The sequence below is a fragment of the Myotis myotis genome, unplaced genomic scaffold, assembly GCF_014108235.1.
Source record: "Myotis myotis isolate mMyoMyo1 unplaced genomic scaffold, mMyoMyo1.p scaffold_m19_p_6, whole genome shotgun sequence".
Taxonomy (NCBI): domain Eukaryota; kingdom Metazoa; phylum Chordata; class Mammalia; order Chiroptera; family Vespertilionidae; genus Myotis; species Myotis myotis.
The window spans coordinates 33,895,067-33,912,067 of NW_023416368.1; the positions used below are offsets into that span (position 1 = coordinate 33,895,067).

The window sequence follows — 17,001 nt, forward strand, 5'->3', positions numbered from 1 at the left end:
TATCTAGCCTGGATAACTCATTTCAGGTCTTCCACACTAGCTTTTTTGATGCAGATGCCCCAGAAATGCTCCCCACAGCTTCAGGGAGGGCGGGGGAGGGGTGGGAGAGCGGCTCGAAGTTACTGACTCTTGTAGAAGACCCTGAACTTTTTCATATATATATTAGGGTAATTCTTCAGCCCAAACCAGAATGAGAGGGTAGGATGAGGGCCTTAGCCTTGCCCCAAACTGCCCATAGTTCAGTGGAACCAGAGAGGGTTAACTTTCCCCACTTACCTAGTATCTCCTGGACAAAAAAGGAGCCACATACTAAAACCGACAAATTTAGGGGAGGCCTGCATGGCAAGCTTTACAAGCTCAGAGACCTAAAGTAGCCATATAGGATGGTCTGAAATGAAAACTTCCTAACTAAAAGGGAGTCATGGAAGGTAGTCATGTCCTATTGTCTTTTTGCATCTATGATAACATACCTTTGTTATGTCAGAGTAATCCCCTTTTTTCCAGACCCCTGGGGCATAATCTTGCACCAGAACTTGAGACCACTGAACCCCTGTTGTTATCTTTTCTCCACATACCATGATAAGTGTTCATTATCCTGAACCCACCAATGTAAAAGAAGTATTTGAGTCTCTGGTATACTTTTTATCCAATTTCAGAGATTTCCTCGATCTGAGTTCCACCATCTCCCTAATCAATGGATTTCATATAACCCCCTTACATCTTCTCCTTTGATTCTGATATATAAAATAAATGGTAAAACTGCCATTTTTTTTCGGGAGCACTTTCTCAATCTGATAAGAGATTTTGTTTCCTGGCAATTGTCGGTTTGGCTCAAGTAAATTCATAAAAATTCTATACAGGTTTGGATGTTTCTTATGTCAACACTCCCTTTTTTCAAACCCTGACTGTCACTTGCTTTCAGTAACTGCCTTTGTGATCAAGTTAGCCAGACCTAACTTTTGATAGGTCCTGCTGTGCATTCACAAATGTGATTCTCTAAATCAAAAGCTGAATATCCTTATTTTTACTTTTTTGCCTTCCTGCCATAGCAATCCTAATCCTCCCATTACCAAGGATGAAGACACACTGGTAGGGTTACATGCAATGAAATACTAAAGAGAAACTTCACAAAAAAAGAAGTCTGTTGTCATTTATCTAGCCATTTGTCAACATAAGAAACATTCAAACGTGTGAAGAATTTTTGTGAATTTATTTGAGCCAAACTGTCAACAATTGCCAGAAAACAAAATCTTGAGTGGTTATCTGGAATTTTCTAGTCAAGGCTGCTTCTGGCGGAGGTTGAAACTGCAATTAGATGAGGTATTAAATCTAGGTTTGGTATCATGGGCTTTTAGCACAAGTAATAGCATTTGGGGCCTATGGTTCACAGTAGATAGTTTCTTTTTTAACTTATCTTTATTGTTGAAAGTATTACAGATGTCCTCATTTTCCCCCCCATTGATCCCCTCCATCCCACTCCTGCCAGTCTCCCCAAGCATTCACTGCACTGTTGTCTGTGTCCATGGTTATGCATATATGCATTTAAGTTCTTTGTTTAATCTCTTCTGCCCCCCTTCCCTTTAAAAGTTATAATTTTATACTGTAGTGATTCTGTAGCTCTAGATTGTGAGATCACTGAGGGCAAGGACTCTGATTCATGCTTTGTCCCTTGCCATTATTTAGTCCACAACAAATATTTAATATACTTATGAAGTCTGAGCCCACTATGACATTCTTATTCATAGATACGAAATATTTTATAACAGGGTTCAATAACTTTTTTTTTTGGTTAGTCCTCACCCGACGATATTTTTTCCATTGATTTTTAGAGAGAGTGGAAGAGAGGAGAGGAGAAGATAGAAACACATCGATGTGAGACATAGATTGGTTACCTCCCTTGCACCAGGTCCCAGGATCGAACCTGCAACCCAGGTATATGCCCTTGATTGGGAGTCAAACCCAAGACACTTCTGGGCCGACGCTCTAACCAGAGCCACACTGAATAACTTTTTAAATGGAAAAAATTCTCAATATTTTGGTAGTGATAAACAAAAACTATCAGGGGCAGAAATATTAATCATGCTGTTAACCATGATTGTTCTATTCTGATTGGAGAAAACACATTCTAAATGGCTGCGAGTTGTACACCCTGGGACATGGGAGTTAACCTGGGAATGTGGTCCATTCATCAAAGAATTAACAACCGAGTTGAAACAATAGAGTCCACCCTTCCAAACCCCCGCATTGCCTGTAACTAGTAACCATTATACCCATTCTTATTCCTTTTGCCTACTTCCCCATGCCTGTAACTCCTTTTGCCCACTTCCCCATGTAATTTTTGTCCTTCTAACCAACAAAAGCAGAGCAGATTTTCATGGATGACCTGCTGCTCTCCCATACTGTGGCATTATTAGAATAAACACTCATATGATTCAACTCAGTCTCTGCTTAATTGGATCAAGTAGTGATAGGCAGCCCGGATCCATCAGTCCCAGCCCAGATCCATTAGTTGTCCAGTTTCAAAACCATGACCATTGCCTGACCAGCATGCTCAGTGGTTGGATGTTGACCTATGAACCAGGAGGTCACTGTTCAATTCCCAGTCAGGGCACATGCCGGGTTGCAGTCTCGATCCCCAGTGGGGGATGTGCAGGAGGCAGCTGATCAATGATTCTCTCTCATCACTGATGTTTCTCTCTCTCCCTCTTCCTCTCTGAAATCAATAAAAAATATATTAAAAGAAAAAGACAACCATGACCACCGCTCCCTCCCCTCCCACTCCTCTCTCAATATAAATTTGAGCAGCATTGAAACATTTCAGAAACGTTAAAAATACCAATTCCTTTACCCTTTCTCATTTAAATTAGGATTTCTGGGGTGGAACCTTTTTAAAAGCTCACCAGATATAATTTTAATATGCATGGTGGGTGGGACCAACTGGACTAGAATTTACTGGATAATGGTATTTCCTCATTTAGGGAAACAGATTTGGCCCTTTAACATTTAAATTTACTTTTACAGACAAAAATAAATGAAATCCTTAAGAAAGAGGGCACTTGCTCCAGTGATATCCTTGTTATTCACTGGAGGCTGGAAGGCCAGCAGGATCTCATTCTAGTATTAAGCAATTAGATAACAGCTTTCCCCCCTATACCCTTGTGTGTTAATCCATGTGTGGTAGAACCCGTTGAAATATTTGCTTCCCCCCAAAAGGAAGTTTTCCAGTTTTGACACACAGTTTTCTTAAAAAGGATTACTATGAGCTTGAAAAAAAATTTTTTAAGCGTATTGCAGAAATGTTCTTGATGTAAGAAGCGTCTTCTCTCCATTTTAAGGGTGAAATGTGGACAGCTGAACTCAAACTCGTCTATGGAGTATTTACATAACTAGCTAACTTAGAAAACTACAATCACAACAGACTTGCTCGGAAGTCTCCTTTTACAAGAAGTCTCTACTATTTAATGACACCTGCCGTCCTTTTAGGACCCAGCGGAAGCGCAGGTGTTCTCTAGGCTGGGGACATACGCGAGGCCGGCGGGACAAGCCTCCGCCGCGGTTCCTCTCTCCTAGAGAACTTGCAGTCACTCACGCTGCCGTCTGAATTGCTGATGCACCCCCTCCCCCATCTCCACTCTAAATCAGCTTTGCGAGGAGAACCCAACCTGATCGTTGGCAACCACTGATCCCCACCTCCACCTCTAAACGATCTTCCGTTTAGAGCACACCGGAAACTAGTCTTTTCCGCTACTTCTCATTTTCCTTCCGGGTCAGGCCAGTCCGGCCTGTGTTCCGGTCTTGCGCACTAGGTTCCGAGCGCGAGGCCGGCGGCACCGTTGCCATGGTAGCGGGTGGCGGGGAGCTAGCGGGACCAGCGGCCAAAGTAGAACTGGGACTACGAGGGGCCGGACCTTCGGGACCACAGGATGGGTTGAGGCGGAGGCGGCTGCACGGACGAGGTCGTCCGCCGGGCGTAGGGTGCAACACTGACCCAGGACCCTAAGATATCTGCTTTGAGGAGTGGGCTGGACCGAGGTTTTCTTGGGTCCCGGGGACTGACCTGCGGGGCACTGCAGTATTGCGGACCTCTTATTTGACGGGCAGGACCGGAAGTGTGAGGATAACCCTCCGCCCCGTGGATTGTGACGTGTAGTGAAGGAATCCTAATACTTAGTGTTAATGGGGATAACCGAGGCAGCGGGAGGCTCCCGAAGTTCTCCGGAAGGCTGGAGCCCCACAAGTACACCTTACTGTCGGGCTGGCAGTTTCCAAAGACAAACGGTGCCTGTGGAAAAGAATCCTATTTTTTTTCTATGTTTCTGTATTTTAAAGTATGGGTTTATTGTGGAACTGCATTATCCAGCTTCAATAAATAAAATAAAAATGTTTAACATTTTCTTTATTTCTGTGAAGAAGCAGGGCTTAAGAATGGAGATGTATGAAACTCTTGGAAAAGTGGGAGAAGGAAGTTATGGAACAGTCATGAAGTGTAAACATAAGGATACCGGGCAGATAGTGGCCATTAAGATATTTTATGAGACACCAGAAAAATCTGTCAACAAAATTGCAACGAGAGAAATAAAGTTTCTAAAGGTTTGCTTCTTTTGCCTTAATTGCTCTTTAAGTTGAGAGAGAAATAGTTATGGAAACAAATTATATAAGGAGTTTTTCAGTTAACACATGTATTAAGACAGGTAATAGAAAAACAAGTGTCTTACATTTTGTAATTTTATAGTGATACAAGATATATGTGCTTACGGATAATATAACAAAAGTTATAATTTGAACTAAATTTTTATCTTCTAGAATTTCACTGATTATTGTGAAATAATTATTCTGAAATATAAAAATGTGTACTTTGTGCAAGACATTGTGCCAGATGCTGAGACTATAATGAGGTAAAAGACACTACCTGCTCTTCAGGCCTTTTATTATTTAATCAGAGAGACAGGAGGACATACAATACTGAATAAAAAGTGGCTCATAAGAAGTGCCAAGTGATTAACACAAAGTCCTGTTGGGTAGTGAAGGTTTCTTGGAAGAATTGGGACATGACTCTGGCTTTAAATGATGTGTAGGATTTATGTAAGAAGGAGAGACTGTTGTATAATAGGTTAGTGGAACAGCATAAGCTCAGGGTGGCTAAAGCAGGACAAAGATAAAGAGCACAGTGGAACTCTAGCCGGTTTGGCTCAGCGGGTTGAGCCTGAAGACTGAAGGGTCCCAGGTTCGATTCTGGTCAGGGCATGTACCTCGGTTGTAGCCTCCTGGTCCTGGTTAGGGGCATGTGGGAGGCAACCAATTGATGTGTCTCTCTTACATTGGTGTTTCTCTCTCCCTCGCCCTTCCACTCTCTCTAAAAATCAATGGGAAAAAAATCCTCGGGTGAAGATAAAAAAAAAAAAAAAAAAAAAAAAAAGAGGAGCAAAGTGGAAAGGACAAAGAGCAAAGGTATTTGCCTGTAGAATTTCCTGTACCGAAATACAGGTAGAATTAGAAAGGTAAATTGGACGTAGGTTTTTAAGTCTTTTTTTTTTAAACACATGTATTTTTATTGATTTTAGAGAGGAAGGGAGAGGGAGAGAGAAACATCAATGATGAGAGAGAATCATTGATTGCCTGCTTGCCCCCTACTGGGGATTGAGCCCGAAACCCTGGGCATGTGCCCATGCCCAGAATCGAACCTGGAACCCTTTAGTCTGCAGGCCAATGCTCTGTCCACTGAGCCAAACCAACCAGAGCGGTTTTTAAATCTTGTCTTTTGGGCTAAGGAGTTAAAATTTGAATTTGTAAGAGGACGAAGGTTTTGAATTCAGAATAAAGAAACTATAAATACAAATGTGGCACTATTTTTTAGAAAAGATTGGAGGACTCCAAGAGTAACAATAGGGAGTCCTGTTAGGGAATTTAATTCAGGAATACTGTTAAATGTCACGAGAAACCCTACTGGATTGTGACAATTTGAATGGAAAATAAAGTTAAAACATGATATATTGCAAAAGAAGACACAAAGACTTCTTTGAGGTTCAGTGAGTACTATCATGGAAGTTTGAAATACCCCAAGAGGCATAGTTTGGGAACTAGTTCAGTTTTAGGAATGTTGAATTTGTCCTTGATTGGCTCAGTGGAGAGAGCAGCAGCCTGCAGACTGAAGGGTCCCGGGTTCGATTCCAGTCAAGGGCACATTCCTCAGTTGCAGATTTGATCCATTCGGGGCACTTTCGGGAGGCAAACAATCTATGTGTTTCTCTCATATCGATGTTTCTCTTTCTCTGTCTCTCCCCCTCCCACTCCCAAAAATCAATGGGAAAAATATCCTCAGGTGAAAAAACAAAGAAATGTTGAATTTGAGGTGACAGGAGTACATTTAAGTAAAGATGGCCAGAGGGCTCTTAGAGATGGGGAACAGTATCAGGAGAGATCAGGGCAGAAGATAGGGTTTTGTGTAGGTATGACAGGTCAGCCTAGGGGAAAGTGCTCCCGGGTGTAAAGAAAGGGGCATTAAGACCCCTTGGTGACTGAGTACAAAACTAGTGATTTAAGTATACATGTACTTTATAAATTGGAATTTATCTAGATGCTTTAAGGTTATGACTTTGACAATGTAGTCTAGATGTTTTATTTAATGAAGAAAACAAAGTAATATTCTATTTCTTTGTAAGTGTATATTAGGTATGATGGATCAATTCAAAATTGAAGAAATATATTAGGTGTCTGTGTATTGTTGGAACTGCTCTATTTCTTGACAATGAAAAGGAAAATTAAAGTCAGTAAAGATGTTATAATTTTGTGTAAGACACCAGTCCTTATTCTGATGACCCAAAACATAATAATACTGTAAGGCAACTATTATACACTGTAAGCGAGTAATCTGATTAGAAGACCTTTTCCTAGGTAATATCTTTCGTTCTTTCTTCAACTCTATTGCATTTAAGCTGATTATTTTTTTAAAGGGATGAATTTGAATGTTACAGCTATTACAACTATTATGCAAACTATTTTGAGACACCTTAATTCGTATTGGTTTATTTCTTATAGAATTTTTAGTTTAATTCTACAAGAGAGATTTCTTGGATTAGATAACAATACTTAATTTAAAAAGATAGTCATAATGACTTAATTTGAACTAAATTTTTATCTTCTAGAATTTTACTAAATAAATGACAGTAATTAGTGCAAATATCTGTATAAAACTTGTCTAGTAATGAAGGAAAACAAACAACTTGAAAAGGGGTAATGGAGCATTTCTAGGGGTTTCATGATTTATGTGAGAGTGTACCCCTGGGGATCTTCCCTAATGATTATTAACTCCCATTAACCCTTCACTGCTTTTGCCTTTAAAATAAAGACTGGATAGGAAACCCATAATTTTCCTTAGTTGAAAGATTAAAGTCCAAAAGCAGTCATTTTTTGTTTTGTTACTTCCTGCATGCTGTTGCTGCTGGCATCTTGCCCACCAGGGTAATTGGGAGCAAAAGTAGGAAAGACATCTGGCATTATATTTTGACATGTTTTTCTATTAGTCATGTTTTAAGGACTGGTTTAGATATTAATACAGATAAGTAGAAAAATTGCTAATATCTCCTCAGAATAAAGGCAAATAATTTTCATAAAGTATAGTTTTCTAATGAATCTAATATTGAAAATATACCCCTTAGTTTTTAGCCAAATGAATAAGTATTTTTGGTAATTTGAAAAAGTTAAATACTCAGAGTTTATTGTAATTAAATCAATGTGTTACAAAATAGAATAAGCAGCATAAAATATTAAAATGTCATTTCTTTTCTAAGCTGATACATACCATTTTTGATATTTTAAAATTATTGTATCAGTCTAAAAAGATGTCTTGTTGCTTAATAGAATAATAGACTATTATTTTATTCAAATAGAATAGCATAATGCTCAATAGACTAGAACAAAAATGTACACACAAATAATTGTATATTTATGTAACGTCCTTCTGGCTATAAATAGGTATTTCACATATCTGAAAGTTTCTAGATATTCTGATACTCTTTTGTTACAGTGTGATGAATTTATAATGCCCCCCCCCCCCGGAACAGATTTTACTCTCAAGAGTTTAGGATTAAACTCAAAGAATAATTTATATACATTCAGATCACTCAGTAGCACTGAACTCGGTGCTCATTTGAAAATATAAGGACCTTTTAAATTTCAGATGTTAAATTTAACCACAAATCAAGTTAAAAGATAGGAAGATATCTCTTAGCAGCATACCAAGTTGCATTATAGTACATTAAATTACTTTAATAAAACAAGCAAATGCTAACTTGAAGTAAAACAATACATTTCCCTTTGTTCTATAAATATTAATTATGAAATAGATTAACATTTTCTTAAAACAGGAATGTAAGCAAATCAGTTGAGAAATTTCTGTTGAAATGCATGGAGGAAAAGAAGCTGAGAATATTTCTGCTTCATTTTAAAATATAGTTGTTATATGTATAAATCATTGTGCATGAAATAATTTATTAAAAATCTGTTTCTTTGTCAATAGCAATTCCATCATGAAAACCTGGTCAATCTGATTGAAGTTTTTAGACAGAAAAAGAAAATTCATTTGGTATTTGAATTTATTGACCACACAGTATTAGATGAATTACAACATTATTGTCATGGACTAGAGAGTAAACGTCTTAGAAAATACCTCTTCCAAATCATTCGAGCAATTGAATATCTTCACAATAATAATGTAAGTGCTGCAGAATAAGTCAAACTATAGAATGTATATGAATGATAAGTGCCCTTTAAATATTGTTTTGTTTTGACTGTTGAACCTCAGAGGGAGGGCAGGGGAGTGTGAGAGGGAAGAGATTAACCAATGAACTTGTATGCACATATGCATACTCGTGGACAAGGACACTGGGTGGTGAGGGCCTAGGGGAGGAGGGAGGACAGGAGCTGGCTGGAAGAGGTTAATGGGGGGAAAGGAGGACCTATGTAATACTTTAAAGATTTTTAAAAATATATTTTATTGATTTTTTACAGAGAGGAGGGGAGAGGGATAGAGAGTTAGAAAAATTGATGAGAGAAAAACATTAATCAGCTGCCTCCTGCACATTCTCTACTGGGGATGTGCCCGCAACCAAGGTACATGCCCTTGACCGGAATCGAACCTGAGACCCTTCAGTCCGCAGACCGACACTCTATCCACTGAGCCAAACCGGTTAGGGCTAAAGATTTTTTTAAAAAATAAATAAAAATAAAAAGCCATTGACAGACCCCCAAAATAAAATAAATATTGTTCTGTCTTTTATGAAGTTGTTAAAATTATCTTTCTGTACAATATTGACATCCTGAAAATGAGGTCACTACTTTCTAACTTAGTTGCAGAACCAAGAAAACATAGTGAGCTTACAATATTTCTAATTATAGGGCAGACCAAGTATGGTATTAATAATTTGGTAAAGAGGAATCAAAAGTCAATTGGGGCATCTTTGATTAGAGAAAGTACATTTAAAATGTTGAAAGCTAGGCTAGCTCAAATGAAGGGAGGTTTGAAAGTAGAAAGTGGAAACTTGACCAGGGGAATGGCAAGTTCATGTGGATGCCTTTAGGGAAAGAAAGGAGAAATAAAGTAGCTAAGAGATATAGAGCCTTGTTTAACTCCTGAAAAAAATCAAGAAAGGAAAGAAGATCAACTCTTCCGATTCTTAGTGCTGCCCTTAGCATTGCCTTAGCTCAGGTTATTAGGAGATATTTTGTTCCCACTGTGAGCTCTGCTTTCTGGAAAGTTAGATTTGTATTCAGGAAATAACAGTCAAAGCTTCAAAAATAGTTTTATTAGTAAGTGATATAGGCATAGCATATATATATTCCATACTTTTTCAGATATCCTAATTTCTAATTTTCTGTCTTGCTAATAGTGTATCACATTTTACTGCTTTGAAAAATATGGTTGGGATAGCAACTGGAATTCAGATTGTGATTTCCTTTCCAGCTAGATCCATGGGAAGGCAGTATAATGCAAAAGTTAAAAGCACCAGTCTTTGTTATCAGTCTGTCTTGGATTTTTACCCACCAGCTTATCTGTGGATAAACACAAAACTTGTGCAATTCACAACTTGCACAATGAAAGGTGGCAGCCCCGTTACTCTGTGGGCCCAGAAATGTTATCTAACTTCACTGAGCTTCATTTTCTTTATCTGTGAAATGATACTATAGTATCTCACAGATTTTTTTGTAAAGATCAAATTAGGTAGTAGGTATAAAGTGTTTAGCACTGTATCAGAGTCAGGAATAGTCATATTATCTGTAGTCCTATAGTACCTTGTAGACTTTAAAAATGTTTTTTGAAAAAGAAAAAAACCAATATGGGCTAGACTGAGAGTAGACGACTTTGAAGAAGAGCTAAAACTAATGTAAGTACAGTTTTGAACTGTAACTAAGATTTCACTTGAAAAGGGAATGTATTCAGATGGGGTGCCACTATAATAGAGGTACACCTGGGCCGGGGACTTCAGAGAGTGACAATAGGTGCACTTACAGAGACCAGGCAAAGGGAGGTAAGATTGCACAGGTGACCAGGCGGGAGCTTTGCCAGAGCCTTGAAATTCATCCTGAGGAGTTGTGGAAGTGGAAATAGATGAATGTAGTTGTATAGATGGTACCTTTAAGATGGCTCTACCTTATTACCCTAGGTTAATTCTTTGGGCCATTTGTGGAGGGAGACGGAGGCAGAACAAGAGCCAACCCCAAAAATAGCAATATATAACATAGCAATTAAGTTATATAAACAAAGATAGATCCCAGATTTCTGTCACTGAGATATTTTCACTTGTGCTATGATACTTTTCCAGTGATAAGAACATACTTCATTCAGTTGATAAAGTTTTAAAATGCCTTACTTGTTTTAGGCACTGTACTGGGCACTGGTAATATAGCTTAAACAAGACATATATCTTGCCCTCATGGAGCTTACAAGTCTGGTGGGAGTTACAAACAAGTAAATAGACAATTAATAATATAGCCTGACAAATACTATAATGGGTAAGTGCAGAATGATGTGAGAACAAATGGAAGGAACATCTACTACAAACATCACAAATGCATAGATTAGACAAATCCTGGAAAATTGGGAAACTAATATTCTAGGGAAAGAGGTTATAGTCCTAGCCAGTTTGGCTCAGTGGATAGAGCATCGGCCTACAGACTGAAGGGTCCCAGGTTCGATTTTGATCAAGGACACATTCCTGGGTTGCGGGCTCTATCTCCAGTAGCGGGGCGTGCAGGAGGCAGCCAATCAATGATTCTCTTTCATCATTGATATTTCTATCTCCCTCTCCCTTCCTCTCTTAAATCAATAATATATATATATATATATATATTTTTTTTTTTTATTTTTTTTTTTAAAGAAAGAGGTTGTAGAAGGCTGAGAAGGTGGGTAGGGTTCAAATCCTACAAGGCTTTATAAACCATTTTAAGGAGTTACTAATCTGTCACGTGGAGTGGGGAATCCTTGAAAGATGTTAAACAGAGAAGTGACATAATCACACGTGATTTTAAAGCAGTACTGTGACTTCATTGTGGACAGAGGATTGGAGGGGATCAGAATGAATCCAGGGAGAGTAGTTAGTAGTGTAGTAATTTTTGGTGAGAGAGCTGAGGGGACTTGAACTAGAGAGAGGAGTAGGTAGGTTAAGTGTATATGGGAGCCAAGGAAGAAAAATACCTTGGTTTCTGGCTTGAGACATGGGTCAGTGTTGGTTCCCTTCCCAGGAGCACAAGTACTATTAAGAACAAATAGCTTTGGGGGAGATGATGCATTTAGTTTTGGACTTGCTGAGTGGGACTTCTTATAGAATTCCACTCCTTGTGGAAACCAGGAGCGATATCTAGAAATAGAAATTAGACAAAGAAATTTGGAAATCATCTGTATATGGATAGTTACTAAAGTTATAAAAGTAGGTGAGGTTGAGATGGAATAGCCAGTAGTTGGGAAGAAGCCCAAGAGGGTATGGTGTCTCCATAACCAAGTAAAGAAAATGGTCCGCCCCCCCCCCCCCCCGCAAAAATAAGTACACAAGATTTCCCAGGAAGCATGATGTATGAGAAGAGAAAACCTAAGATCAGAACCTGCATTTAAGGAACAGATAGAGAGAGAATTGCCATAGAGATAGAAGGAGCCTGGGAGAATTTTAGGTCCCTGTAATCAGGAATGAAGGAATGGTTGGCAACATTTTTACACTAAGATATCAAGTAAGATATGCATTGAGGGGTCTCTGTTGGACTAGCAACAATTACGTTGTTGATGTTGGCTCAGGCAGTTTAATGGAACATTTCAGCAGAAGACAGATTCCATTACTTTGAGTGGTGAATGAATGATCATAAAGTGAAGAATGTGTAGAGATGATGTCAGCAAGAGATTTACTGTGAAGAAAATGAGAGAAAGGGAAGTACCTGGGATGTGACATGGGGTTAAAGGAAAGTTAAACTTTTTTCAAGTTCTTTTGATGACTTTTCCATTTAGGAATGTGATGAACCTTTTTTAGTATTATACTTGTTTTTTTCGGCTCCCTGTTATTTTGAGATAATGTATGGGGCAAGAATTGAAAATATATAACTTCAGCTTTTGCACTGTGTGGTTAATCCTTTGCATGGGGTAAGAAAATAGCTTTACTGTCTTAATTAGCTAGATTTTCTCTGTATAATTTTTGAGAGCTTCTCTAGGTAATGAAACCTCATTTTAATGTATTGCATCTTCTGTTTGTTTTTTAGATCATTCATCGAGATATAAAACCTGAGAATATTTTAGTATCCCAGACAGGAATTATTAAGCTCTGTGATTTCGGATTTGCACGAATGCTAGCAGCTCCTGGGGATATTTATACAGACTATGTGGCCACACGCTGGTATAGAGCTCCAGAATTAGTATTAAAAGATACCTCTTACGGAAAGTATGTACATTTTAGGATCTTGCCTGGCCTTTCCCATTCATCTCTCTCTTTTTTTTTTTTCTTTTCTTTTTTTTACCTGTGGTGACTTTGTCACCCATCTTACTGACACCCTCAGCCTTTTGCACCTGAATTGGGTTTAAGAAAGGGATACCTCTACATAGAGGTCCGATAGGCACCTGCATGCTGGCTATTGATGTTACCATGCTTGCTCTCTGGGGCTAAGTGGCCCAAATCCCAGGAGACCTATGCAGACATCCATCCCTCAGACTGTATCCTTGGCAGAGTTGTCTTATCTGCTTATGTTTAGCCTCCACATTATACAAAGGTTTTAAAATAATTTACCTCACACTGCCAGTGTTACTATAGGAACTGACATGTGTCCTATTTTCTGGAATATGGCACTCTCTTTGCAAAGATTGGCAAATAATACTTTTTAAGATTATATTGTTCTGGATGCCTCAAAAGGTAGCATGGTCTCAATTTATTGTGAAACAGTAGAAGCAGTATATGAAACAGCAATCTAATATACAAATAACGTACCTCGAAGAACATAAAGGGACCAAGTTGTACAACTAATACAACCAATGGAGGGGGATATTCTTGCATGCTTTTCCTAGAAACCACTATTCTATTCTGTTTTTATAGTAATATCTAATATATATATTTAAATCCTCACCTGAGGATATGTCTTCATGGATTTGAGAAAGAGAGAGGGGAAAGGAGAGGAGAGAGAGAAAAACATTGATGGGTTGCCTCCTGTACATGCCCCAAATGAGTATCGAACTCACAACCTGGGTACGTGCCCTGACTGGGAATCAAACTTGCCACCTTTTGGTGTACGTTATGATGCTACAACCAACTGAGCCACACTAGCCGGGGCAATAATATCTAATATTAATGAGTACTTACTTTTTGCTAGAAACTGTTCTAAATGCTTTACATGCATTAAATAATTTAATTTTCATAATTCTATGGTGAAGGTGCTACTTTGTCCTCCTCATTTTAGATCAGAGGACACTGAAGCACAGAAAGTAAGCTCATTTACCTGAAGTCACTGCCAAGTACCTTTTCTACTGTATGTATCATTGATGTCTTACTCAAACGATCTCTCTGCCTCAATTACTTTATCTGTATAATGCAAATAGTAATAGGATCAGCTTCGTGGAATTGTTCTGAGGTTTAAATGATTTAATGAATAAAAAAAACATTAAAATATAGTAAATTCTCAGTGAATGTAGCTTCCATCAAATCTAGTCCCAGTTTTATCCTCTCTTCACGATGTAGCTTAAATTCTTTTTCTGATACATCCCCCAGTCCTTATTCCTTGCCCCCAAATCATATCCCTATCTAAACCTTCATGTACATTGTCTGTAAGTTTTGTGCCAGTTAATATTTAATATGACCTAGTTCTACTCTAGCTATTGTTCTTTAAAATATTTCTTGCTGAAAGGTAAGTTTCTTGCAGATAAGTATAATCTCTGTACTTCACAGAGCCAGCATTGCTCCCTTGTACATGGCAAGTTTGGATTCTATGAGGCTTCATTCACATTGCATTTATAATAAATTTGTTCATGAGTGTTTTTAAAAATCTTTTTATTGTAAAACAAAATACAGATACCAGAAAATAAAATAAAATTTTGTTGGCCAACTCAGAAGACCCTCCATGGGCCCTATTGCAATTATAACACTTTCCCTTCCCCCCCAAATAACCATGATATTGACTTTTATTATAATCAGTTACTTTACATTTCTTTGTACTTTATACTTTTTTATTATTTTTAAAAAAATATATTTTATTGATTTTTTACAGAGAGGAAGAGAGAGGGATAGAGAGTTAAAAAAAACATCGATGAGAGAGAAACATTGATCAGCTGCCTCTTGCACACCTCCTATTGGGGATGTGCCTGCAACCAAGGTACATGCCCTTGGGCAGAATCGAACCGGGGACCTTTCAGTCCACAGGCCGACGCTCTATCCACTGAGCCAAACTGGTTAGGGATAATCTAGTCTTTTTTAAATCCTCAACCGAGGATATGTTTTAATAATTTAGAGATAGAAGAAGGGAGAGAGAGAGAGAGGGAGATAAACATCCATGTGAGAGAGAAACATCGATTGTTTGCCTCCCATAAGTGCTATGAACAGGGATGGAACCTGGAACCTACATATGTGCCCTGACTGGGAATTGAACCCGAAACCTTTTGGTGTATAGGACAATGCTCCAATCAACTTAGCCACCCATCCAGGGCATCTTTTTTTTTTTTTTTTTTTTTTTTTTTAAAGAGAGAGAGAGTAAGAGAAACATCGATTTGTTCTACTTATTTATGCATTCATTGGTTGCTTCTTGTATGTGCCTTCATTGGGGGTTGAACCTGCAACATTGGCCTATCAGGATGATGCTCTGACCAGTGGTCGGCAAACTGCAGCTCAGCAAACTGCAGCTCTCAAGCCACATGCGGCTCTTTGGCCCCTTGAGTGTGGTTCTTCCACAAAATACCGACTTCTGCACATGGGCCATGAAGTTTCAATTGCACTGTATGTGTACGCCTGCACGAGGTATTTTGTGGTATTTTGTGGAAGAGCCACACTCAAGGGGCCAAAGAGCCGCATGTGGCTTGCAAGCTGCAGTTTGCCAACCACGGCTCTAACCAACTGAGCTACCCAGCCAGGGTAATCTAGCCTTTCCTTTATGTCAGTTTTTTTGAGATATGATTTGCATACCATAAAATTTACCCATTTAAAGTGTACAATTCAGTGATTTTAGTATATTTACAACTTGTGCAACTATCACCACAATCAATTTTAGAACATTTTCGTCACCTCAAAAAGAAACCTTGTACCCATTAGCAGTCACTCCCCATTTCCTCCCAACCCTTCCAGGCCCTGGCAACCACCAATCTACTTTCATTCTCTATGAACTTGCTTGATCTAGATGTTTAATATAAATGGAATTTATGCAATATCTGGTCCTTTAAGACTTTTTTTCACTTAGCATAATGTTTTCAAGGTTCATGCGTGTCATAGCATGTATCAGACTTAATTTCTTTTTATGGCTGAACTAGAGGCCCGATGCGCAAAGATTCATGCAAGAATAGCCTTCCTTCCCCTGGCTGCCAGCACCGCCTTCGCTCTGGCCAGAGCCACCTTTCTGCCTTCGTGCACTGCTCAGAGGCCTAGAGCGGCCGGGGCGGAGCGGAACGCAATGCCTGTGTCGTCACCATGGCAACGACGCAAGCATCCCGGCCTAGCCGCTGCCATCTTCATTGCGTCAATTGGCATATCTCCTCCTTATTGGCTGTGGGCACAGCCATCTTTGTTGCCAAGCGATGGCCAATTTGCATATTCCATCTTTATTATATAGGATAATATGCATCTTATGGATATACCACATTTTATTTGCTCCTTCATTAGATGATGACCATTTTTATAGTTACCGCTTTCTGGCTATTATGAATAACATTGCTGTGGCCATTAGTATGGACATGTATCTTCATTACTTTTGGGTGTATACCTAGGGGTTGGAATTGTGGGTCATATGGTTCTAATAATTGTTTTGTGGATTTCTTAGGACTTTCTATATATAAGACCATGTCGTCTGTGAATAGAGATAATTTTACATCTTTTTCTGTCTGGATGCCTTCTATTTCTTTTTCAGGTTAATTTCCCTGGCCAGAGCCTCCAGTACAATGTTAAATAGAAGTGAGAGCAGATAGACTTGTCTTGTTCCTAATCTTAGGGGAAAACATCCAATCTTTTACCATTAAGTATGATGTTATTCTGGGTTTTTCAGAGATGCCCTTCTTAGTTTGTTGAGAATTTTTACCATGAAAAGGTGTCAGTCAAATGCTTGTTCTGTACCTATTGAGATGATTGTGTGTATTTTGTTTTTTGCATGTTGAACCAACATTTGTTTCTGGGATAAATCCCACTGGATTATGGCATATACAGGCAGTCCTTGGGTTATGTTGGCCTTGATGTTCATTGTTTCATGGTTACATTGCCATCTCCCATTTATTTATTAAAAAGAAAAAGTTCTGTCATTTTGACGTATGTACATATGTACATATGTGCTTTATGTTTTTTATTATTT

The 17,001-nt window shown here is 38.6% G+C and overlaps 1 protein-coding gene across 1 annotated transcript in view; it reads left to right on the top strand.

The window, feature by feature from the left end:
• Positions 1-3,567: 3,567 nt before the first annotated feature.
• CDKL3 (cyclin dependent kinase like 3) overlaps positions 3,568-17,001 on the top strand; it is a 39,283-nt gene continuing 25,849 nt past the window's right edge. The window contains exons 1-3 of the mRNA XM_036314339.1: positions 3,568-4,590; positions 8,516-8,710; positions 12,736-12,914. Of these exons, the coding sequence (XP_036170232.1) occupies positions 4,177-4,590; positions 8,516-8,710; positions 12,736-12,914 (788 nt within the window). The 5' untranslated portion in view covers positions 3,568-4,176. The remainder of the gene's footprint in view (positions 4,591-8,515; positions 8,711-12,735; positions 12,915-17,001) is intronic.